Source organism: Vipera ursinii (genome assembly GCF_947247035.1).
Source record: "Vipera ursinii genome assembly, chromosome: 3".
Taxonomy (NCBI): domain Eukaryota; kingdom Metazoa; phylum Chordata; class Lepidosauria; order Squamata; family Viperidae; genus Vipera; species Vipera ursinii.
In genome coordinates, this window is record NC_139516.1 from 147771776 (window position 1) to 147796613 (window position 24838).

The following is a 24838-nucleotide window of genomic DNA, read 5'->3' on the forward strand; positions in this document are numbered from 1 at the left end:
CAGCCTTCCTCAATCATGAAATCCTTGGATTCTATCCACCACGAATTGGCGATGCATGCCAAATAACACAACTGAATGCTGAACAGGTTGGGAAACTTTGATTATAAATTGCAAATAACTCAAGTCACCCCGGCTAAGAATTGCTAAACATTACAACTAGCGTATAATTGCACTTAGAGTAAGATCGTACTTTCTCTTTGCACATGTCACGAGGGAACACTAGTGATTTGACGCCGGCCACAGATTTACAGTATAGCCTGGACACATAGCCACTAATCTTCCTGCACACGCCACTATCGCGATTTTCCCCACAGATCTGGGGGAAAAAAAACACCTCTTATTAGGAAGATCTCAATTAGAAAAACCAGCGGTTCTTCTCTTTCTCGGATTTTTAGGGTCGCGGGGGATTTTTTGGGGGGAGGGGGAAAGAGCCAAGGTGAATAGTTGCTTCATTAAAGGAGAGAGAAATATTGCAATGGTTACTGCATTTTTTTTTAGCCAGAAGTTTTCCAAACTTGGCAGATTGAAAGCTTGTGGACTTCAACTTCCAGCATTCCCCAGCCAACTTGGTTTAGACAGATCAAGCTGAATTTCCAGGAGAGACTTCACGGAACCTCAGAACCCTAATTAAGGCGTGCTATATGGCTTAAAAAGAAACAGCTATACGTAGGGCACCCCTTTTGCGGCGAATTAACCTCGCCAGCAGGCTGGGTTTCACTGTTTATAATGGAGAAGCAAGAGGTGGATACTGTTGTGAAATAAGCAACCGGGGGGGGGGGGAAGAGAAAGAGGGCGGAGCATCGAGCGCGCAAAACCCTACTACATTCTTTGAAGGGGGGAGGGAGAGAGAGAGAGAGAGAAAGAACAGCAAGGCGGGATTGGCCGCGAAGGACAGTCAGCGGCAAAGCGACGTTCTCATTGGACGCTCGTTAGAAGTCCCGCCCCCGCCGCGCCCCCGCCCACCCGCGTCCCGTGCTTCCTGGGTGCCGCAGTGGAGTTGAGGTGCCCCAGCTCAGGGTGGCGGTGGCGCCCGCGCGCGCTGTTTCTTACGAGCGGGAGATGTTGGAGAGTTTGCGCGAGCGGCTCCTGAGCGTCCAGCAGGATCTGAGCTCCGGGTGAGGAGGGGGTGCCGGGGGGGGGGGGGAAAGGCGTTGCGGGTCCCCTCGGGCTCCGAGACGCCGGGAGGGCGACGCTGGGTCGGTAGAGATAGGTGGTGATGGTGGTGGTGGTGGTGGTGGTTGAAGTCGAGGCGCCGGGAAAGCTTGGAGTCGCCGAACCCTGTTTTTGTCCCGGAAGAAGTCCCAAAACTGCGTCAGTCGGTCCGGCAAGCAAATGCCAAGGGGCAGCGGTTGTAACGCCTGACTGAGGCTTTTACGCGCGAATATTTTTTTATTTTTTTATTTTATTTTAATCCCATTTATATCCCGCCCTTCTCCGAAGACTCAGGGCGGCTTACAATTTAAACACAAACCAATGTGCTTAGCAGTAGCCTTCATTCTATGTATATGCCTGCTTGTTAGGGCTTTCACACACACCCCAAGCGGCATTATTACAAAGTCAGCTTATTGCTCCCAACAATCTGGGTCCTCATTTTACCTACCTCGGAAGGATGGAAGGCTGAGTCAACCTTGAGCCTGGTGGGATGCGAACCTGCACTAATTGCAGGCAGCTGGGGTTACTTAAGGAGGCATTAGCTCACTGCTCCATCCCCTCTGGACCCGGTGAACTGAATTTAAAGGAATCGGCTACAAGGATTGAGTTACTCTGCTGCAGGCGTGGGGACGCCGTGAATAATCCCGTTGCAATTCTCTGCTGCTTATCCCTTGAGTAAATGAAAAGGGGACAAGGTTGTAGGACGTACGGCATTGGGGGTAGTAGCAGCCCTTCATGAACAGTATTTATTTATTTATTTATTTTAATTCCATTTATATCCCGCCCTTCTCCGAAGACTCAGGGCGGCTTACAAGCTTAGCAGTACCCTTCATTTGATGTATATGCCTGCTTATTAGGGCTTTCACACACACCCCAAGCGGCATTATTACAAAGTCAGTACAGATAGTCCTTGACGTACCAACCACAATTGAGCCCCAAATTTGTTACTAAGCTAGACAGCTAAGTGAGTTTTGCCCCATTTTACGGCCTTGCTTGCTGTTAAGTGAATCCCTGAAGTTGAAGTTAGTAACGTGGTTGTTAAATGAATTGGCTTCCCCATTGACTTTGCTTGTCAGAAGATCGCAAAAGGGGACCCCAGGGCACTGCAACTGTCATAAATATGGACCACTTGCCAAGATTCCGAATCACGTGACCATAGGGATGCTGCAACGGTCTTAAGTGTGAAAAACGGTCATAAGTCACGGTCAGCAAAGGTACAAGGGCCATTGTAACTTTGGTCACCAAACAAACTGTTGTTAAGTCAAGGATTACCCATACCAGGGGGAGGCAACCTTGGCTCTTTTATTACTTGTTTACTTCAACTCCCAGAATTCCTGAGCCAGCCATGCTGAAGTTATGACTCATTGAAGTCCACAAGTCATAAAAGAACCAAGGTTGCCTACCCCTGACCTATACTGTACTTAAATTTCACCACATATATTCTAAGCTTTCCCTTCTTCATATAGCAGCGGCTCCCAACCTCTTCTATACCCCGCACCCCTAGAACGCTTCTGATATATTCTCGCACCCCTTGCAAAAATGTTCAAAATAACAGTAACGAATTATGCATATTCACTATAATTTTGAAAACCCACGTTTTCGCGTCCCCTGGTATATTGTCTTGCACCCCGAGGGGGTCTGAGCACCCCTGGTTGGGAACCCCTGTAATATAGTGTCATAAACTGTCCTGAATTTTGGAGGTAGACTCCCACAAAGATGCATTTTATTTTTCCCTGATATGTTTACATAATAATGAATACTTATTTGATTTAATTTGGATTTGTTAGTTAATAGGCTAACATGTTTTAAGATATTGTAGTGTGAGAGGTATTAGTAGAGAACAGTACACTGTACCTGAAAGCAACACATGATTTATCTTAAAAGTAGTTTTAGCTATTTAAAGGATGCTCCAGCTAAAATCAATAGCTTTCCCCCCCCCCCCCTACACCCTTGTTTTAAGTAAATGTAAAATTAAAGCCGATGGAACAGTTCTGCTTTCTTCTAATGCTCTTATGGCTTTGTGGTCAGATTTTATAAAAGTAACTGTTTTTTTCTCTTGACAGTATGACAGAATTTTCAGTTGCACTTCTTTTGAAATTTGTTTCCCAACTGCAGCTTTATTTACACTGTTGCTTCATTCCAGTTTTTGATTTAAAAAAAAAGTAGAATCAGATTATGTTGGTAACAGGTATAATTGTCTGCAAGTTGAGTCATGACAACTGGATTTATTCAGACTTTGTTAATAAATGAAAGTGGAAAGTATGTTCTTGTTAATAGAAACAATGGAAAACTACCGTAACAGTGAAAGTGAAGAAATATCCACAAAAGGTAATCTTTAAAAAAAGAAAAGAAAATGTTCTATTGTAGTGAGGATGTTTTCTTGTTGTGGAGAAGATTAAAAAAGGATATTTGTGGCACAATCTGCTCACAACACCTCAGAATTATTACTTCTGCTTCATGTGCAGAACAAGTTATGGGTTTGGAAAGAAGATGGAAGAGCAACTGGAAAGCGTCAGGACTGATGCAGTACCTGGGCACAGATTTATTTTTAGGTGATACAAGGAATACAAGGGGATTGTTTCATTCAGTGAATTGGTATTGTAAATATTGAACATTTTAATTGGGACTCTTAACCGACTTTTCCTCCCTCAACATATGTTTTCCAGGCTGAAGATCTTCAGTGACAAATCAAGAGAAGCTAAAATAAATAAACAGAGGTACTGCTCCATATTTTAACATTATGCTTGTAAAATCAGTTTTCATTAAGAAAACTGTACTTTAATAATTATTTCATGGTACAAACTATTAAAATACTCAGAATATATTACAGTTTCTGTTTTGATATTGCTTGCCTGGCTTTAAAATGTGATGTTCTGGCACAATAATAACAAAATACTGTATAATATTATGTTTTAGTCATTATTATTATACCAAAAGTATGTGTGCCACTTTAGAGAGATAAATAAATAAGTTAGATTGGTGCAGGTAGTCCTTGTTTAATGATTGCCCTGTTGAGTAACTGTACAAAGTCATGATGGTGCTGAAAAAGTAACTTTATGACTGGTCCTTGCACTTACAATTGTTGCAGCATCAGGCATATTGTACCCAGTAGATGTATATGACTGCTATGTGTCCTGCCATCACATGATCACCAGTTACATGATTTACAGCCAGCTTATGACAAGCGTAGTCAAGCTTGAAGCTGGTAGTAAAATTGCAAGATGGCATCACAGGATTTTCTCACTTAATAGCTGCATTGCTTAGCAATGGACTTGCCGGACTTGCCCAATTGTGGTTATTAAGCAAGGACTGCCTGTATCTATACTCTGTAGAAGTTTGTGTTGACAAGAGGAGACATAACTATGCCATTAGAAAGTATAAATGCTGTTTGATATGACAACTTAGAGTTTTCTAGATGCCAAACCAAACAAATAAAAATTGCATTTCCAGTTAGCTGAACTCTGCTGATGTTGTAATTATCATTTGATTTTTTGTGTCTTTTAAAAAAACGATCTGTGGATCATCCAGATCCTAAAGATCAAATTTAAAGTCATTAAGATGTGCCTATAATTTATATTACAGGACTGCACAGAGTTTACCAGAATTTTCTGCTGGTTTAGTTTTGCTGAGTAGGTATGTTGTTTCTTTAAACTGTCGCTGTTTTATGACGACGTTATTGATTTCCTTATTTTCTGGAGCCAGAGATATAACTACAAAAAATGACGAATTTCCTTACTTTTAGATTGCTTTATTAATTGAAACAGTGTTCCGTGCGCCTTTGGTGTCTAGTCATGCCGGCCACATGACCACGGAGTCGTCCTCGGACAAACGCTGGCTCTTCGGCTTTGAAACGGAGATGAGCACCGGCCCCTAGAGTCGGAAACGACTAGCATGCATGTGCGGGGGAACCTTTACCTTTACCTTTACCTATGTATATGTATTCGATCGGCCCAGGTTCAAATCTCAGAAGGGTATGGCTGACTGATGAGAACAAATGAGTTTGAAATGGCCATATCAGTCTCCCTTTAATTCTTTGTTAGCAATCCAAAAAATTTACACAAATAATGAGTTGTCACAGTTCTGACTACAGCTTGTGGATGGCCTTCGGTTAGGCCAAAACAGGAAATAAAGATTTGTCCCATGTTTGGGGCCTAGCAAGGTAATCTAAATAGAACAAGCATTTAACATTATATATATATATATATATATATATATATATATATATATATATATATATATATGTATATGTATATGTATATGTATATGTATATGTATATGTTTATGTTTATGTATATGTATATGTATATGTAAAGGGACGCGGTGGCTCAGTGGGTTAGGACGCTGAGCTTGTCGATCGGAAGGTCGGCAGTTTGGCGGGTCGAATCCTGAGTGCCGTGTAGCAGAGTGAGCGCCTGTTACTCGCCCCAGCTTCTGCCAACCTAGCAGTTCGAAAGCACGTAAAAATGCAAGTAGAAAAATAGGGACCACTGCGGTGGGAAGGTAACAGCGTTCCGTGCGCCTTTGGCGTCTAGTCATGCCGGCCACATGACCACGGAGACGTCCTCGGACAAGCGCTGGCTCTTCGGCTTTGAAACGGAGATGAGCACCGGCCCCTAGAGTCGGAAACGACTAGCATGCATGTGCGGGGGAACCTTTACCTTTACCTTTACCTATGTATATGTATATGTATATGTATATACGCGCGCGCACACACACACACACACACACACACACACACACATATATATATATATATATGTATACATGTATATGCACATATATACACACACACATATATATACATATATATATGTACACATATATACATTCATATATACACATATATACATACATATACACACATATGTATATACATACATACATATACATATATATATAGACACACACACACATCTATACATATACATCTATACATCTATCTATCTATCTCTATATATATATATATACACATACATACATACATACACACACACACACACACACACACACACACATATATACACCTATACATAATCCCCCACCCAATCAGAGCACACCTCCACCCACAGAACACACCCCCTCTGGCAGTTTAAAAAAGAGGAACAAACAGCCACTACCACATGCTTCTCCCAGAAGAAGGAAGCTGAAGCCACCAGCCTGATGATGACGGATGGGATTCCGTTGAAACGTTGCTCCTACACCTTTAGTTCTATGCGGGGAAAAACCCGAATGACCAAAGATCCACCTATACATATATATACATACACACACACACACACACACACACACACACACACACACACACACATATATACATATACACACACACACACACACACATATACATACATACACACACACACACTATATATATATATATATATATATATATATGGATCCTTGGTTTTTCGGGTTTTTCCCCGCGTAGAATTAAAGGTGTAGGCACAACGTTTCGACGGAATCCCATCCGTCATCATCAGGCTTCTGCTTCCTACTTCTGGGAGAAGCATGTGGCTCTTGCTCTTTGTTCCTCTTTTTTAAACTGCCAGAGGGGGTGTGTTCTGTGGAGGTGTGCTCTGATTGGGTAGGGGACCAAGTGTGTTCTGATTGGGTGGGAGTGTGTTTTGAATGGTGGGGGTGTTCTGATTGGGTGGGGGTGTGTTCTGAGTGGATGGGCTGGTCTCAGCTGCCAGCTCCAGAACTGAGCTGGTGAGTTGTGCTGCTTTTGTTCGGCTTCGTGTTTGTGGTGGTGCCATGTTTTTATAGTGGGTGTCAGTTTGCTTATTGTGTGGTTTGGAGGGGTTTAAAGTGGCTGATGTTGCAGCTGTAGTTAGGTTTCTGTTTTGTGGTTGTGTGTCTTTATCGTTGTGGGTTCGGATTTGCTTTTTGAATGGTTGTGTGGTGGTGATGTCATGTGATGTTATCATGAGTTTGGGTCTGGTATCATTCTTGGTGGTTGGGCTTCGTCTGTCAATCAAGGCGGGTTTCCAAATGGCTGGTAGACGAGAGGTATCATCTCGTTTATTCATGCTGTGGGGGCGTTTTTCTATCTCAATGGCTTCTCTGATTATTCTGTTGTTAAAATGTTCAATTTTGGCGATAGTTTTGGTTTTTTTAAAATCAATTTCATGTCCCGTGGCTTCAAAGTGTTGGACCAGGGATGAAGTTTGTTCTCCCTTTCTGAGTGAGTTTTTGTGCTCTTCAATGCGTGCACTTATTCTTCTGTTGGTCTGTCCGATGTATGTGGTGGGGCAGGTGGTGCATGGGATTTCGTATACTCCTTGGTTTTCTAACCCAATTATGTCCTTGGGGTTTCTTAGGATGGTGGATATTTTTCTGTCTGTGTAGAATGCTGTTTTGATGTTGTGTTTTTGGAGGACCTTGCTGATTCTGTCTGTGGTCCCTTTTAAGTATGGGAGGAGGGCTTTGCCATTTTCTTGTTCTCTGTCTTGGGTTTTTGTGGGTGTCTCTCTTTGGATTAAGTTGGTAATCGTGTTTCTTTGGAATCCATTGGCTGTTAGTACATTAGTGAGAGTGTGTAGTTCGGTTTTTAGGTGTTGTTCGTCAGCTAGGTGTTTTGTTCTGGAGATGAGTGTCTTGGCTACGGAGTTGATCTGTGCTGGGTGGTGGTGTGAGAGTGCGTTCAGATAGCGGTTTGTGTGTGTTTTTTTATGGTAGATAGTGTGTCCTAGGGAGCCGTTGGATTTCTTGTAGACTAAGACATCAAGGAAGGGAAGTTGATTGTTAGCTTCTGTTTCCATGGTGAATTGTATTTTGGGGTGTAGGCTATTGAGGTGTATGAGGAAGTCATCCAGTTTTTCTTTGCCGTGTGGCCAGATTACGAAGGTGTCATCTACGTATCTGAGCCAGAGTTTGGGTTTGTGGTTGGATTTTTCCAGAGCGAGGGTTTCAAAGTGTTCCATGTAGAGGTTTGCGATGACAGGTGAGAGGGGTGATCCCATGGGTGCTCCTTCCATTTGTTTGTATCTTTGTCCATTGTAGATGAAGTATGTGTTAGATAGGCAGTGGTTGGTCAGATCTAGGATGTGTTTTGGGGGGTTGTATTTATTTAGGATAGCTGTCAAGGCTTCTTTGATTGGTACTTGGGTGAAGAGGGATACAACATCGAAGCTCACAAGTAGGTCCCAGGGCTGTAAGTTTAGTTTACTTATGATCTCTATGAATTGGAATGAGTTTTGTACGTGTGAGGTGATGGAATTTGCATAAGGCTGTAGTTGTTTGGCAAGAAATTTGGCTAGATTTTGTAGAGGTGAGCCTATGGAGCTGACTATGGGTCTGAGTGGGGTTCCTTCTTTGTGTATCTTGGGCAGACCATAGAGCTTAGGACATCTGGATGATTTTTCTCTGGGAATGATTGTTTTCTGGATCTCTTCACTGATGGGTGTGGCTTTTATTTTTGATTTTGTGGTTTTTTCCAGGTAGGTGGTGGGATCTGTCTTGAGGAGTTTGTATGTGGAGTCTTGGAGTAGGTTGGATAATTTGGTATGGTAGTCAGATGAGTTCATTACCACCGTGGCGTTGCCTTTGTCTGCTGGCAGAATGATTATGCTGGTGTCATTTTTTAGGTTAAGTAGTGCTGTCTGTTCCTCTTTGGGTAAGTTGCTTTTGGGTGGTTTGCTGGTGCAGAGGATGTTGGTAACTTCGAGTCTGATTTTGTTGGCATCATCAGGGTTAATTTTGGTCAGGCTGGATTCGACTCCGCATATAATGGTTTCCGTGGGAATGTGTTTGGGAGTGACTGCAAAATTAAATCCTTTAGACAGGACGTTGGTTTCGGCTATGGTGAGAATCCTATCTGAGATGTTGTGCACAGTTTGTTTCATGTGTTGCTGTGGGAGAGGAGGGGTTTGTTTCTGGCGTTCCTTTAGTCTTCGGAGTTTATTGGTGTGTGTGTCTGTTTTGTAGGCAGTCTCTGTTTCAGCTCTCCAGACAGCGATTTGTTTGAATTTGTCCCAAAGTGTGGGGTGGATCTTGTTGCTGAGTTTGAGGTGAAGTGTGAGGAGGTCTCTGTTGATTCGGTCCAAGAGGAATCTTTTTGTGTGGAGTTCGTTTCTGATTAGGGCCAGTTCTGTTCTTATCAGGATGCGTTTGATGGCTGCAGAGTTGGAGTGGAATTTCAATTGGAAGGATGTGGGGATTAAATTTTGGTCTCGGCAGTTGCGTAGGAATGTGAGGTCACACAGGATGGAAGCTCTTCGTACTTCGAGTTTTTCGTAGGTCTTGGTTAGCTGGTAGATTTCCTCCCCGTAGAGGTAAGATATTTGTTTTCTGAGGTTTTCGCGGGTGCCTGTATGTGGATCCTTGGTTTTTCGGGTTTTTCCCCGCGTAGAATTAAAGGTGTAGGCACAACGTTTCGACGGAATCCCATCCGTCATCATCAGGCTTCTGCTTCCTACTTCTGGGAGAAGCATGTGGCTCTTGCTCTTTGTTCCTCTTTTTTAAACTGCCAGAGGGGGTGTGTTCTGTGGAGGTGTGCTCTGATTGGGTAGGGGACCAAGTGTGTTCTGATTGGGTGGGAGTGTGTTTTGAATGGTGGGGGTGTTCTGATTGGGTGGGGGTGTGTTCTGAGTGGATGGGCTGGTCTCAGCTGCCAGCTCCAGAACTGAGCTGGTGAGTTGTGCTGCTTTTGTTCGGCTTCGTGTTTGTGGTGGTGCCATGTTTTTATAGTGGGTGTCAGTTTGCTTATTGTGTGGTTTGGAGGGGTTTAAAGTGGCTGATGTTGCAGCTGTAGTTAGGTTTCTGTTTTGTGGTTGTGTGTCTTTATCGTTGTGGGTTCGGATTTGCTTTTTGAATGGTTGTGTGGTGGTGATGTCATGTGATGTTATCATGAGTTTGGGTCTGGTATCATTCTTGGTGGTTGGGCTTCGTCTGTCAATCAAGGCGGGTTTCCAAATGGCTGGTAGACGAGAGGTATCATCTCGTTTATTCATGCTGTGGGGGCGTTTTTCTATCTCAATGGCTTCTCTGATTATTCTGTTGTTAAAATGTTCAATTTTGGCGATAGTTTTGGTTTTTTTTAAAATCAATTTCATGTCCCGTGGCTTCAAAGTGTTGGACCAGGGATGAAGTTTGTTCTCCCTTTCTGAGTGAGTTTTTGTGCTCTTCAATGCGTGCACTTATTCTTCTGTTGGTCTGTCCGATGTATGTGGTGGGGCAGGTGGTGCATGGGATTTCGTATACTCCTTGGTTTTCTAACCCAATTATGTCCTTGGGGTTTCTTAGGATGGTGGATATTTTTCTGTCTGTGTAGAATGCTGTTTTGATGTTGTGTTTTTGGAGGACCTTGCTGATTCTGTCTGTGGTCCCTTTTAAGTATGGGAGGAGGGCTTTGCCATTTTCTTGTTCTCTGTCTTGGGTTTTTGTGGGTGTCTCTCTTTGGATTAAGTTGGTAATCGTGTTTCTTTGGAATCCATTGGCTGTTAGTACATTAGTGAGAGTGTGTAGTTCGGTTTTTAGGTGTTGTTCGTCAGCTAGGTGTTTTGTTCTGGAGATGAGTGTCTTGGCTACGGAGTTGATCTGTGCTGGGTGGTGGTGTGAGAGTGCGTTCAGATAGCGGTTTGTGTGTGTTTTTTTATGGTAGATAGTGTGTCCTAGGGAGCCGTTGGATTTCTTGTAGACTAAGACATCAAGGAAGGGAAGTTGATTGTTAGCTTCTGTTTCCATGGTGAATTGTATTTTGGGGTGTAGGCTATTGAGGTGTATGAGGAAGTCATCCAGTTTTTCTTTGCCGTGTGGCCAGATTACGAAGGTGTCATCTACGTATCTGAGCCAGAGTTTGGGTTTGTGGTTGGATTTTTCCAGAGCGAGGGTTTCAAAGTGTTCCATGTAGAGGTTTGCGATGACAGGTGAGAGGGGTGATCCCATGGGTGCTCCTTCCATTTGTTTGTATCTTTGTCCATTGTAGATGAAGTATGTGTTAGATAGGCAGTGGTTGGTCAGATCTAGGATGTGTTTTGGGGGGTTGTATTTATTTAGGATAGCTGTCAAGGCTTCTTTGATTGGTACTTGGGTGAAGAGGGATACAACATCGAAGCTCACAAGTAGGTCCCAGGGCTGTAAGTTTAGTTTACTTATGATCTCTATGAATTGGAATGAGTTTTGTACGTGTGAGGTGATGGAATTTGCATAAGGCTGTAGTTGTTTGGCAAGAAATTTGGCTAGATTTTGTAGAGGTGAGCCTATGGAGCTGACTATGGGTCTGAGTGGGGTTCCTTCTTTGTGTATCTTGGGCAGACCATAGAGCTTAGGACATCTGGATGATTTTTCTCTGGGAATGATTGTTTTCTGGATCTCTTCACTGATGGGTGTGGCTTTTATTTTTGATTTTGTGGTTTTTTCCAGGTAGGTGGTGGGATCTGTCTTGAGGAGTTTGTATGTGGAGTCTTGGAGTAGGTTGGATAATTTGGTATGGTAGTCAGATGAGTTCATTACCACCGTGGCGTTGCCTTTGTCTGCTGGCAGAATGATTATGCTGGTGTCATTTTTTAGGTTAAGTAGTGCTGTCTGTTCCTCTTTGGGTAAGTTGCTTTTGGGTGGTTTGCTGGTGCAGAGGATGTTGGTAACTTCGAGTCTGATTTTGTTGGCATCATCAGGGTTAATTTTGGTCAGGCTGGATTCGACTCCGCATATAATGGTTTCCGTGGGAATGTGTTTGGGAGTGACTGCAAAATTAAATCCTTTAGACAGGACGTTGGTTTCGGCTATGGTGAGAATCCTATCTGAGATGTTGTGCACAGTTTGTTTCATGTGTTGCTGTGGGAGAGGAGGGGTTTGTTTCTGGCGTTCCTTTAGTCTTCGGAGTTTATTGGTGTGTGTGTCTGTTTTGTAGGCAGTCTCTGTTTCAGCTCTCCAGACAGCGATTTGTTTGAATTTGTCCCAAAGTGTGGGGTGGATCTTGTTGCTGAGTTTGAGGTGAAGTGTGAGGAGGTCTCTGTTGATTCGGTCCAAGAGGAATCTTTTTGTGTGGAGTTCGTTTCTGATTAGGGCCAGTTCTGTTCTTATCAGGATGCGTTTGATGGCTGCAGAGTTGGAGTGGAATTTCAATTGGAAGGATGTGGGGATTAAATTTTGGTCTCGGCAGTTGCGTAGGAATGTGAGGTCACACAGGATGGAAGCTCTTCGTACTTCGAGTTTTTCGTAGGTCTTGGTTAGCTGGTAGATTTCCTCCCCGTAGAGGTAAGATATTTGTTTTCTGAGGTTTTCGCGGGTGCCTGTATGTGGATCCTTGGTTTTTCGGGTTTTTCCCCGCGTAGAATTAAAGGTGTAGGCACAACGTTTCGACGGAATCCCATCCGTCATCATCAGGCTTCTGCTTCCTACTTCTGGGAGAAGCATGTGGCTCTTGCTCTTTGTTCCTCTTTTTTAAACTGCCAGAGGGGGTGTGTTCTGTGGAGGTGTGCTCTGATTGGGTAGGGGACCAAGTGTGTTCTGATTGGGTGGGAGTGTGTTTTGAATGGTGGGGGTGTTCTGATTGGGTGGGGGTGTGTTCTGAGTGGATGGGCTGGTCTCAGCTGCCAGCTCCAGAACTGAGCTGGTGAGTTGTGCTGCTTTTGTTCGGCTTCGTGTTTGTGGTGGTGCCATGTTTTTATAGTGGGTGTCAGTTTGCTTATTGTGTGGTTTGGAGGGGTTTAAAGTGGCTGATGTTGCAGCTGTAGTTAGGTTTCTGTTTTGTGGTTGTGTGTCTTTATCGTTGTGGGTTCGGATTTGCTTTTTGAATGGTTGTGTGGTGGTGATGTCATGTGATGTTATCATGAGTTTGGGTCTGGTATCATTCTTGGTGGTTGGGCTTCGTCTGTCAATCAAGGCGGGTTTCCAAATGGCTGGTAGACGAGAGGTATCATCTCGTTTATTCATGCTGTGGGGGCGTTTTTCTATCTCAATGGCTTCTCTGATTATTCTGTTGTTAAAATGTTCAATTTTGGCGATAGTTTTGGTTTTTTTAAAATCAATTTCATGTCCCGTGGCTTCAAAGTGTTGGACCAGGGATGAAGTTTGTTCTCCCTTTCTGAGTGAGTTTTTGTGCTCTTCAATGCGTGCACTTATTCTTCTGTTGGTCTGTCCGATGTATGTGGTGGGGCAGGTGGTGCATGGGATTTCGTATACTCCTTGGTTTTCTAACCCAATTATGTCCTTGGGGTTTCTTAGGATGGTGGATATTTTTCTGTCTGTGTAGAATGCTGTTTTGATGTTGTGTTTTTGGAGGACCTTGCTGATTCTGTCTGTGGTCCCTTTTAAGTATGGGAGGAGGGCTTTGCCATTTTCTTGTTCTCTGTCTTGGGTTTTTGTGGGTGTCTCTCTTTGGATTAAGTTGGTAATCGTGTTTCTTTGGAATCCATTGGCTGTTAGTACATTAGTGAGAGTGTGTAGTTCGGTTTTTAGGTGTTGTTCGTCAGCTAGGTGTTTTGTTCTGGAGATGAGTGTCTTGGCTACGGAGTTGATCTGTGCTGGGTGGTGGTGTGAGAGTGCGTTCAGATAGCGGTTTGTGTGTGTTTTTTTATGGTAGATAGTGTGTCCTAGGGAGCCGTTGGATTTCTTGTAGACTAAGACATCAAGGAAGGGAAGTTGATTGTTAGCTTCTGTTTCCATGGTGAATTGTATTTTGGGGTGTAGGCTATTGAGGTGTATGAGGAAGTCATCCAGTTTTTCTTTGCCGTGTGGCCAGATTACGAAGGTGTCATCTACGTATCTGAGCCAGAGTTTGGGTTTGTGGTTGGATTTTTCCAGAGCGAGGGTTTCAAAGTGTTCCATGTAGAGGTTTGCGATGACAGGTGAGAGGGGTGATCCCATGGGTGCTCCTTCCATTTGTTTGTATCTTTGTCCATTGTAGATGAAGTATGTGTTAGATAGGCAGTGGTTGGTCAGATCTAGGATGTGTTTTGGGGGGTTGTATTTATTTAGGATAGCTGTCAAGGCTTCTTTGATTGGTACTTGGGTGAAGAGGGATACAACATCGAAGCTCACAAGTAGGTCCCAGGGCTGTAAGTTTAGTTTACTTATGATCTCTATGAATTGGAATGAGTTTTGTACGTGTGAGGTGATGGAATTTGCATAAGGCTGTAGTTGTTTGGCAAGAAATTTGGCTAGATTTTGTAGAGGTGAGCCTATGGAGCTGACTATGGGTCTGAGTGGGGTTCCTTCTTTGTGTATCTTGGGCAGACCATAGAGCTTAGGACATCTGGATGATTTTTCTCTGGGAATGATTGTTTTCTGGATCTCTTCACTGATGGGTGTGGCTTTTATTTTTGATTTTGTGGTTTTTTCCAGGTAGGTGGTGGGATCTGTCTTGAGGAGTTTGTATGTGGAGTCTTGGAGTAGGTTGGATAATTTGGTATGGTAGTCAGATGAGTTCATTACCACCGTGGCGTTGCCTTTGTCTGCTGGCAGAATGATTATGCTGGTGTCATTTTTTAGGTTAAGTAGTGCTGTCTGTTCCTCTTTGGGTAAGTTGCTTTTGGGTGGTTTGCTGGTGCAGAGGATGTTGGTAACTTCGAGTCTGATTTTGTTGGCATCATCAGGGTTAATTTTGGTCAGGCTGGATTCGACTCCGCATATAATGGTTTCCGTGGGAATGTGTTTGGGAGTGACTGCAAAATTAAATCCTTTAGACAGGACGTTGGTTTCGGCTATGGTGAGAATCCTATCTGAGATGTTGTGCACAGTTTGTTTCATGTGTTGCTGTGGGAGAGGAGGGGTTTGTTTCTGGCGTTCCTTTAGTCTTCGGAGTTTATTGGTGTGTGTGTCTGTTTTGTAGGCAGTCTCTGTTTCAGCTCTCCAGACAGCGATTTGTTTGAATTTGTCCCAAAGTGTGGGGTGGATCTTGTTGCTGAGTTTGAGGTGAAGTGTGAGGAGGTCTCTGTTGATTCGGTCCAAGAGGAATCTTTTTGTGTGGAGTTCGTTTCTGATTAGGGCCAGTTCTGTTCTTATCAGGATGCGTTTGATGGCTGCAGAGTTGGAGTGGAATTTCAATTGGAAGGATGTGGGGATTAAATTTTGGTCTCGGCAGTTGCGTAGGAATGTGAGGTCACACAGGATGGAAGCTCTTCGTACTTCGAGTTTTTCGTAGGTCTTGGTTAGCTGGTAGATTTCCTCCCCGTAGAGGTAAGATATTTGTTTTCTGAGGTTTTCGCGGGTGCCTGTATGTGGATCCTTGGTTTTTCGGGTTTTTCCCCGCGTAGAATTAAAGGTGTAGGCACAACGTTTCGACGGAATCCCATCCGTCATCATCAGGCTTCTGCTTCCTACTTCTGGGAGAAGCATGTGGCTCTTGCTCTTTGTTCCTCTTTTTTAAACTGCCAGAGGGGGTGTGTTCTGTGGAGGTGTGCTCTGATTGGGTAGGGGACCAAGTGTGTTCTGATTGGGTGGGAGTGTGTTTTGAATGGTGGGGGTGTTCTGATTGGGTGGGGGTGTGTTCTGAGTGGATGGGCTGGTCTCAGCTGCCAGCTCCAGAACTGAGCTGGTGAGTTGTGCTGCTTTTGTTCGGCTTCGTGTTTGTGGTGGTGCCATGTTTTTATAGTGGGTGTCAGTTTGCTTATTGTGTGGTTTGGAGGGGTTTAAAGTGGCTGATGTTGCAGCTGTAGTTAGGTTTCTGTTTTGTGGTTGTGTGTCTTTATCGTTGTGGGTTCGGATTTGCTTTTTGAATGGTTGTGTGGTGGTGATGTCATGTGATGTTATCATGAGTTTGGGTCTGGTATCATTCTTGGTGGTTGGGCTTCGTCTGTCAATCAAGGCGGGTTTCCAAATGGCTGGTAGACGAGAGGTATCATCTCGTTTATTCATGCTGTGGGGGCGTTTTTCTATCTCAATGGCTTCTCTGATTATTCTGTTGTTAAAATGTTCAATTTTGGCGATAGTTTGAAACCCTCGCTCTGGAAAAATCCAACCACAAACCCAAACTCTGGCTCAGATACGTAGATGACACCTTCGTAATCTGGCCACACGGCAAAGAAAAACTGGATGACTTCCTCATACACCTCAATAGCCTACACCCCAAAATACAATTCACCATGGAAACAGAAGCTAACAATCAACTTCCCTTCCTTGATGTCTTAGTCTACAAGAAATCCAACGGCTCCCTAGGACACACTATCTACCATAAAAAAACACACACAAACCGCTATCTGAACGCACTCTCACACCACCACCCAGCACAGATCAACTCCGTAGCCAAGACACTCATCTCCAGAACAAAACACCTAGCTGACGAACAACACCTAAAAACCGAACTACACACTCTCACTAATGTACTAACAGCCAATGGATTCCAAAGAAACACGATTACCAACTTAATCCAAAGAGAGACACCCACAAAAACCCAAGACAGAGAACAAGAAAATGGCAAAGCCCTCCTCCCATACTTAAAAGGGACCACAGACAGAATCAGCAAGGTCCTCCAAAAACACAACATCAAAACAGCATTCTACACAGACAGAAAAATATCCACCATCCTAAGAAACCCCAAGGACATAATTGGGTTAGAAAACCAAGGAGTATACGAAATCCCATGCACCACCTGCCCCACCACATACATCGGACAGACCAACAGAAGAATAAGTGCACGCATTGAAGAGCACAAAAACTCACTCAGAAAGGGAGAACAAACTTCATCCCTGGTCCAACACTTTGAAGCCACGGGACATGAAATTGATTTTAAAAAAACCAAAACTATCGCCAAAATTGAACATTTTAACAACAGAATAATCAGAGAAGCCATTGAGATAGAAAAACGCCCCCACAGCATGAATAAACGAGATGATACCTCTCGTCTACCAGCCATTTGGAAACCCGCCTTGATTGACAGACGAAGCCCAACCACCAAGAATGATACCAGACCCAAACTCATGATAACATCACATGACATCACCACCACACAACCATTCAAAAAGCAAATCCGAACCCACAACGATAAAGACACACAACCACAAAACAGAAACCTAACTACAGCTGCAACATCAGCCACTTTAAACCCCTCCAAACCACACAATAAGCAAACTGACACCCACTATAAAAACATGGCACCACCACAAACACGAAGCCGAACAAAAGCAGCACAACTCACCAGCTCAGTTCTGGAGCTGGCAGCTGAGACCAGCCCATCCACTCAGAACACACCCCCACCCAATCAGAACACCCCCACCATTCAAAACACACTCCCACCCAATCAGAACACACTTGGTCCCCTACCCAATCAGAGCACACCTCCACAGAACACACCCCCTCTGGCAGTTTAAAAAAGAGGAACAAAGAGCAAGAGCCACATGCTTCTCCCAGAAGTAGGAAGCAGAAGCCTGATGATGACGGATGGGATTCCGTCGAAACGTTGTGCCTACACCTTTAATTCTACGCGGGGAAAAACCCGAAAAACCAAGGATCCACATACAGGCACCCGCGAAAACCTCAGAAAACAAATATATATATATATATATATATATATATATATATATATATATATATATATATATATATATATATATATATATATATATATATATATATATATATATGTGGATCCTTGGTTTTTCGGGTTTTTCCCCGCGTAGAATTAAAGGTGTAGGCGCAACGTTTCGATGGAATCCCATCCATCATCATCAGGCTTCTGTTTCCTTCTTCTGGGAGAAGCATGTGGCTGTTTGTTCCTCTTTTTTAAACTGCCAGAGGGGGTGTGTTCTGTGGAGGTGTGCTCTGATTGGGTAGGGGACCAAGTGTGTTCTGATTGGGTGGGAGTGTGTTTTGAATGGTGGGGGTGTTCTGATTGGGTGGGGGTGTGTTCTGAGTGGATGGGCTGGTCTCAGCTGCCAGCTCCAGACCTGAGCTGGTGAGTTGTGCTGCTTTTGTTCGGCTTCGTGTTTGTGGTGGTGCCATGTTTTTATAGTGGGTGTCAGTTTGCTTATTGTGTGGTTTGGAGGGGTTTAAAGTGGCTGATGTTGCAGCTGTAGTTAGGTTTCTGTTTTGTGGTTGTGTGTCTTTATCGTTGTGGGTTCGGATTTGCTTTTTGAATGGTTGTGTGGTGGTGATGTCATGTGATGTTATCATGAGTTTGGGTCTGGTATCATTCTTGGTGGTTGGGCTTCGTCTGTCAATCAAGGCGGGTTTCCAAATGGCTGGTAGACGAGAGGTATCATCTCGTTTATTCATGCTGTGGGGGCGTTTTTCTATCTCAATGGCTTCTCTGATTATTCTGTTGTTAAAATGTTCAATTTTGGCAATAGTTTTGGTTTTTTTAAAATCAATTTCATGTCCCGTGGCTTCAAAGTGTTGGACCAGGGATGAAGTTTGTTCTCCCTTTCTGAGTGAGTTTTTGTGCTCTTCAATGCGTGCACTTATTCTTCTGTTGGTCTGTCCGATGTATGTGGTGGGGCAGGTGGTGCATGGGATTTCGTATACTCCTTGGTTTTCTAACCCAATTATGTCCTTGGGGTTTCTTAGGATGGTGGATATTTTTCTGTCTGTGTAGAATGCTGTTTTGATGTTGTGTTTTTGGAGGACCTTGCTGATTCTGTCTGTGGTCCCTTTTAAGTATGGGAGGAGGGCTTTGCCATTTTCTTGTTCTCTGTCTTGGCTCAGGTCTGAGAAGAAGAAAATGGCAAAGCCCTCCTCCCATACTTAAAAGGGACCACAGACAGAATCAGCAAGGTCCTCCAAAAACACAACATCAAAACAGCATTCTACACAGACAGAAAAATATCCACCATCCTAAGAAACCCCAAGGACATAATTGGGTTAGAAAACCAAGGAGTATACGAAATCCCATGCACCACCTGCCCCACCACATACATCGGACAGACCAACAGAAGAATAAGTGCACGCATTGAAGAGCACAAAAACTCACTCAGAAAGGGAGAACAAACTTCATCCCTGGTCCAACACTTTGAAGCCACGGGACATGAAATTGATTTTAAAAAAACCAAAACTATTGCCAAAATTGAACATTTTAACAACAGAATAATCAGAGAAGCCATTGAGATAGAAAAACGCCCCCACAGCATGAATAAACGAGATGATACCTCTCGTCTACCAGCCATTTGGAAACCCGCCTTGATTGACAGACGAAGCCCAACCACCAAGAATGATACCAGACCCAAACTCATGATAACATCACATGACATCACCACCACACAACCATTCAAAAAGCAAATCCGAACCCACAACGATAAAGACACACAACCACAAAACAGAAACCTAACTACAGCTGCAACATCAGCCACTTTAAACCCCTCCAAACCACACAATAAGCAAACTGACACCCACTATAAAAACATGGCACCACCACAAACACGAAGCCGAACAAAAGCAGCACAACTCACCAGCTCAGGTCTGGAGCTGGCAGCTGAGACCAGCCCATCCACTCAGAACACACCCCCACCCAATCAGAACACCCCCACCATTCAAAACACACTCCCACCCAATCAGAACACACTTGGTCCCCTACCCAATCAGAGCACACCTCCACAGAACACACCCCCTCTGGCAGTTTAAAAAAGAGGAACAAACAGCCACATGCTTCTCCCAGAAGAAGGAAACAGAAGCCTGATGATGATGGATGGGATTCCATCGAAACGTTGCGCCTACACCTTTAATTCTACGCGGGGAAAAACCCGAAAAACCAAGGATCCACATACAGGCACCCGCGAAAACCTCAGAAAACATATATATATATATATATATATATATACATACACATACATACACATACATACACATACATACACACACACACACATATATAGTCATGCTCGAAATTGTTGGCACCCCAGAAATTTTTCCAGAAAATCAAGTATTTATCACAGAAAAGTATTGCAGGAACACATGTTTTGCTATACACAGGTTTATTCCCTTTGTATGTATTGGAACACAACAAAAAAGGGAGGAAAAAAAAGCAAATTGGACATAATGTCAAACAAAACTCCAAAAATGGGCCGGACAAAATTATTGGCACCCTTTCAAAATTGTGGGTAAACAAAATTGTTTCAAGCATGTGATGCTCCTTTAAACTCACCTTGGGCAAGTAACAGGTGTGGGCAATATAAAAATCACACCTGAAAGCAGATAAAAAGGAGAGAAGTTCACTTAGTCTTTGCATTGTGTGTCTGTGTGTGCCACACTAAGCATGGACAACAGAAAGAGGAGAAGAGAACTGTCTGAGGACTTGAGAACCAAAACTGTGGACAAATATCAACAATCTCAAGGTTACAAGTCCATCTCCAGAGATCTAGATTTGCCTTTGTCCACAGTGCGTAACATTATCAAGAAGTTTGCAACCCATGGCACTGTAGCGAATCTCCCTGGTCGTGGACAGAAGAGAAAAATTGATGAAAGCTTGCAACGCAGGATAGTCTGGATGGTGGATAAGCAGCCCCAAACAAGTTCCAAAGGAATGCAAGCTGTCCTGCAGGCTCAGGGAGCATCAGTGTCAGCGCAAACTATCCGTCGACATTTAAATGAAATGCTATGGCAGGAGACCCAGGAGGACCCCACTGCTGACACAGAGACATAAAAAAGCAAGATTAGAGTTTGCTAAAATGTACTTGAGTAAGCCAAAATCCTTCTGGGAAAATGTCTTGTGGACAGATGAGACCAAGATAGAGCTTTTTGGTAAAGCACATCATTCTACTGTTTACCGAAAATAAAATGAGGCCTACAAAGAAAAGAACACAGTACCTACAGTGAAATGTGGTGGAGGTTCAATGATGTTTTGGGGTTGTTTTGCTGCCTCTGGCACTGGGTGCCTTGAATGTGTGCAAGAGATCATGAAATCTGAGGATTACCAAAGGATTTTGGGTCACACTGTAGAGCCCAGTGTCAGAAAGCTGGGTTTGCGTCCGAGATCTTGGGTCTTCCAGCAGGACAATGACCCCAAACATACGTCAAAAAGCACCCAGAAATGGATGGCAAGAAAGTGCTGGAGAGTTCTGAAGTGGCCAGCAATGAGTCCAGATCTGAATCCCATTGAACACCTGTGGAGAGATCTTAAAATTGCTGTTGGGAAAAGGCGCCCTTCCAATAAGAGAGACCTGGAGCAGTTTGCAAAGGAAGAATGGTCCAAAATTCCGGGTGAGAGGTGTAAGAAGCTTATTGATGGTTATAGGAAGCGACTGATTTCAGTTATTTTTTCCAAAGGGTGTGCAACCAAATATTAAATTAAGGGTGCCAATAATTTTGTCCAGCCCATTTTTGGAGTTTTGTTTGACATTATGTCCAATTTGCTTTTTTTCCTCCCTTTTTTTGTTGTGTTCCAATACATACAAAGGGAATAAACCTGTGTATAGCAAAACATATGTTCCTGCAATACTTTTCTGTGAGAAATACTTGATTTTCTGGAAAAATTTCTGGGGTGCCAACAATTTTGAGCATGACTGTATATATATATACACACACACAGATATATGTGTGTATGTGTGTGTATGTATATAAAACACGTCAGATGAGCAGCATTTTGTAAGTTTATATTTTAAGTATAAATATTAATGCTATTTCTGTTTCCTTTTGGGAAGGTATGAAGATTCCTGGGCAGCGCTTCACAAAGGAGCAAAAGAGTGTGCAAAAACTGGAGAGGTGATATAAACATAATATGGAAAAGTTTAATTAAAAATGAGCACTGCTATTTGAATGTTTAGCATTTAGGAAGTAAACATGGCTGTCATTTAAATGAATATTCTCTATATTGTGTTTGCAGGAATCTTGCATGATGGTTTTAGAGGCTCTGTAATGTTGAAATATATGTAACAATTTAGTAGTATTCCGGGTATAATGCAAACTGATGACTTGCAGGTTTAGACCCAGTTATAGCACAATAAGCACAGTATTTGTATCACAAAATGATACCTTTGCATAAAGTAGATGGTTGTTTATGATCCTTCAGAGTGCTAAACAGAGTTCTAAACACACATCAGGAAAGCTTCACTGGAATCTTTAAAACTTTTGCAATACAAATGTAGATTATCAAATACAGGTAGTCCTTGACTTGGAAACATTCATTTAGCAACAATTAAAAGTTACAACCACACTGAAAAAAAGTGACTTACAACCAGTTCTCGCATTTACAACCATTGCAGAATCCCGAGTCACATTATCAAAATTTGGGCATTGGCAATTGGCATATATTTATGAGAGTTGCAGTGTCCTGGGGTCATGTGTTTGCCATTTTTGCCTTTCCCAGTTAGCTTTCAACAAGCAAAGTCAATGGGGGAAGCTGGTTTCGCTTAACGACCACATGACTCACTTAATATTTGCAGTGATTCATTTAGCCATGGCGAAAAAGATTGTGATATTGAATGTGACTTTAGTAACAGAAATTCTGGTCCCAATTGTCGTAAGTTGAGGACTACCAGTAATATCTATATAGTCAGTCTCCATGAAGGCATCGTTTCTAAACATGCTTGAACCGCTGGCTCTGTAGCGGTTTAGACCAGATCTATTGTTTCTTCTCAGTGCAATGCAATATAACATTGATGGCAGTTCATTTGATACCTCATGATTTTAATTGAATTAGTTATTAAACTAAAGACACCCTCTAAAATCACCAAATGTATTCACATAAACATATCTAGCAAATATTATGCTTATTAGTCTTGTAGAAAATGCAATATTCATTCAGAAATTCAAATAGTTTTTTAAATGATTTGACTCATTTTCCAAAATAAAATGTTAAATCAGATGCCTTTATAAAATTTGTCTGGATTTTGAAATAGTTTGTTTTCCAAATTAACTTAGAGGCACTGGATTAGTTAAAAAACTAAACTGAATTGACAGTTACATATTGTTTTGTATTGTTTATTTCAATTCACTCTGCTAAAATTAATCCAGATTAACATTAAATTAATAATGGCTCTGTTTCTTTTAACTGTCTCAGTGGTTTTCGAATAAGACAGCATGCAGTGCGAAAACCTGGGAAGCCACATTATACTTACTCTGACATATGAAGCTGCTATTATTTATACTTATAACAGATTTATTTGCTCCAGTTCTAAGCTTTGAATGTCACTGTGTTAATGGCATCTTAGATGTTTGAAGAAAGAAAATATTGTATGTAAGACCAACTCAAGAGTGTATAAACTTAAAAATCTATCAGGACAAATACTTAGTTATATATTTATATATTTTTAAAAGACAATAGTTACAAAACAGGCATTCTTTTTGAAATATCAGTTTTGTACTATGCTGAAATATATTGAATTTAATTGAAAACTATGAGGGCCGTAGAATTAATTGCTCTAAATTAGTTATTTTACTTACAGCTAAGTGAGAATGGAACTCTGCAGCTAGGAAATCACTCAAGGCTTTAGTTTGAAAACTATATAAGAAATTTGCTATCTATAATTATATTCTTGACTTTTAATAATTTCAGCTGGTGGATAGTGAAGTTGTAATGCTTTCTGCCCATTGGGAGAAAAAGAGAAGTGGTCTCTTGGACCTTCAAGACCAGCTCCAACAAATTCCAGTATTTCTGGCAGGCTTGGAATCTACAACAGCTAGCCTGAGTAAGTATGCATTCAGTTTGATTCTTATTTGTAGAATTATACTCAGATCATTAGAAAGAAGATATCATCACATCACTGATACTTGTTAAAAATGAGAGGTACATTTACTTTTCACTGAATGCAAACCCCAATTAAATCATTATATTCACAAGAGGGGGGGCATATTATTTTAGGAGGGTGCAATATTGCAGACTTTGAAAAATCCTTGTAAGCAAATAATTCTCTGTAACAAATGTATTTTTAAAAGTACTCAGTAGGGGGTTCTCAAGGACTAGTTTTTCAAATCGTTGGCTTGAGATTAGCTTTTTTATTATTGGTGCTAATTCTTTTTTGTTGAAAACAGAACAGCTAGGCAATATCATTAGTAGGACAGCTCAAATTAATATAAATTGGATTTGTTATAAAAACAGTAAACAGAAAAGATGAAATCCAGAAAAGTGTGAAAGCTATAATACTTGCAATTTCAAACAGATGAAGGAGGAAGTGGTAGACTGTAAAGTCAATTTTTGCTAATACAATAATGTACCCATTTGAAAGCCACAAAAGAAAATTCCCTACCTCCAGCACCGACAGCAGAAAAGATATGGTGCTCTCTTTTGTCATCTACAAATGACTTTGCTTTGTGAAAATCTGCCCTAGAAAAAAGAGCTGAACTTTATAAGTCAAAATTTATTTAGTTTATTTTAGTTTTGATTCTCCGAGACAGAAAATGAATTCTGAGCTTCCCATCTTATCTTTCACTATACTGTAGAATATTGACCACAGTGATGAAGGGGAATGAAAGGGTGGCTTTCTGGTGTCCTTATGCAGTGCTGTAGGGGCAGAAAGCATTGTAATCATTAGCAGATGTTATTCTTCTGAGAATTACCATGATTGCAGTGCTTTTTATGGCTTAGAAATAACTGCCAAATTGATATTCTCACTTTTGGATTAATTTGAGAAATATGCTGAATCATTTTTGATTTGGGGAGAAATTAAGTAGTTGTTGCTCAGGAGCTTCATTTCTTGAATAATTATTTTAGAAAACCCTTGAAAAATATTGTGTATTATGTAACCAACCATCCCAATTAGTCTTCTCCAAATTGCCTTTTGGGAAGCTAAGTTAGGATTGAAAGGGAAGCAGGTGTCCTGTGACACTTCCTCTTTCCCTTTAATACGTCATTCGCTGTACCCACTTTGTCATGGTGTCTGTG

General features: G+C 42.2%; 1 protein-coding gene across 4 annotated transcripts in view; it reads left to right on the forward strand.

Annotated features, from left to right (window-relative positions):
• Positions 1-975: 975 nt before the first annotated feature.
• DTNBP1 (dystrobrevin binding protein 1) overlaps positions 976-24838 on the forward strand; it is a 54213-nt gene continuing 30350 nt past the window's right edge. Inside the window, exons 1-5 of one of the 4 annotated variants that reach the window (XM_083360677.1) lie at positions 976-1115; positions 3819-3869; positions 4735-4785; positions 21660-21720; positions 23513-23645. In XM_083360677.1, coding sequence (XP_083216803.1) covers positions 1060-1115; positions 3819-3869; positions 4735-4785; positions 21660-21720; positions 23513-23645 — 352 coding nt within the window. In that variant the 5' untranslated portion in view covers positions 976-1059. Of the gene's footprint in view, positions 1116-3308; positions 3705-3818; positions 3870-4734; positions 4786-21659; positions 21721-23512; positions 23646-24838 lie in introns of those variants that run through there. The other 3 variants (XM_083360678.1, XM_083360676.1, XM_083360675.1) reach the window with 3 other exon arrangements.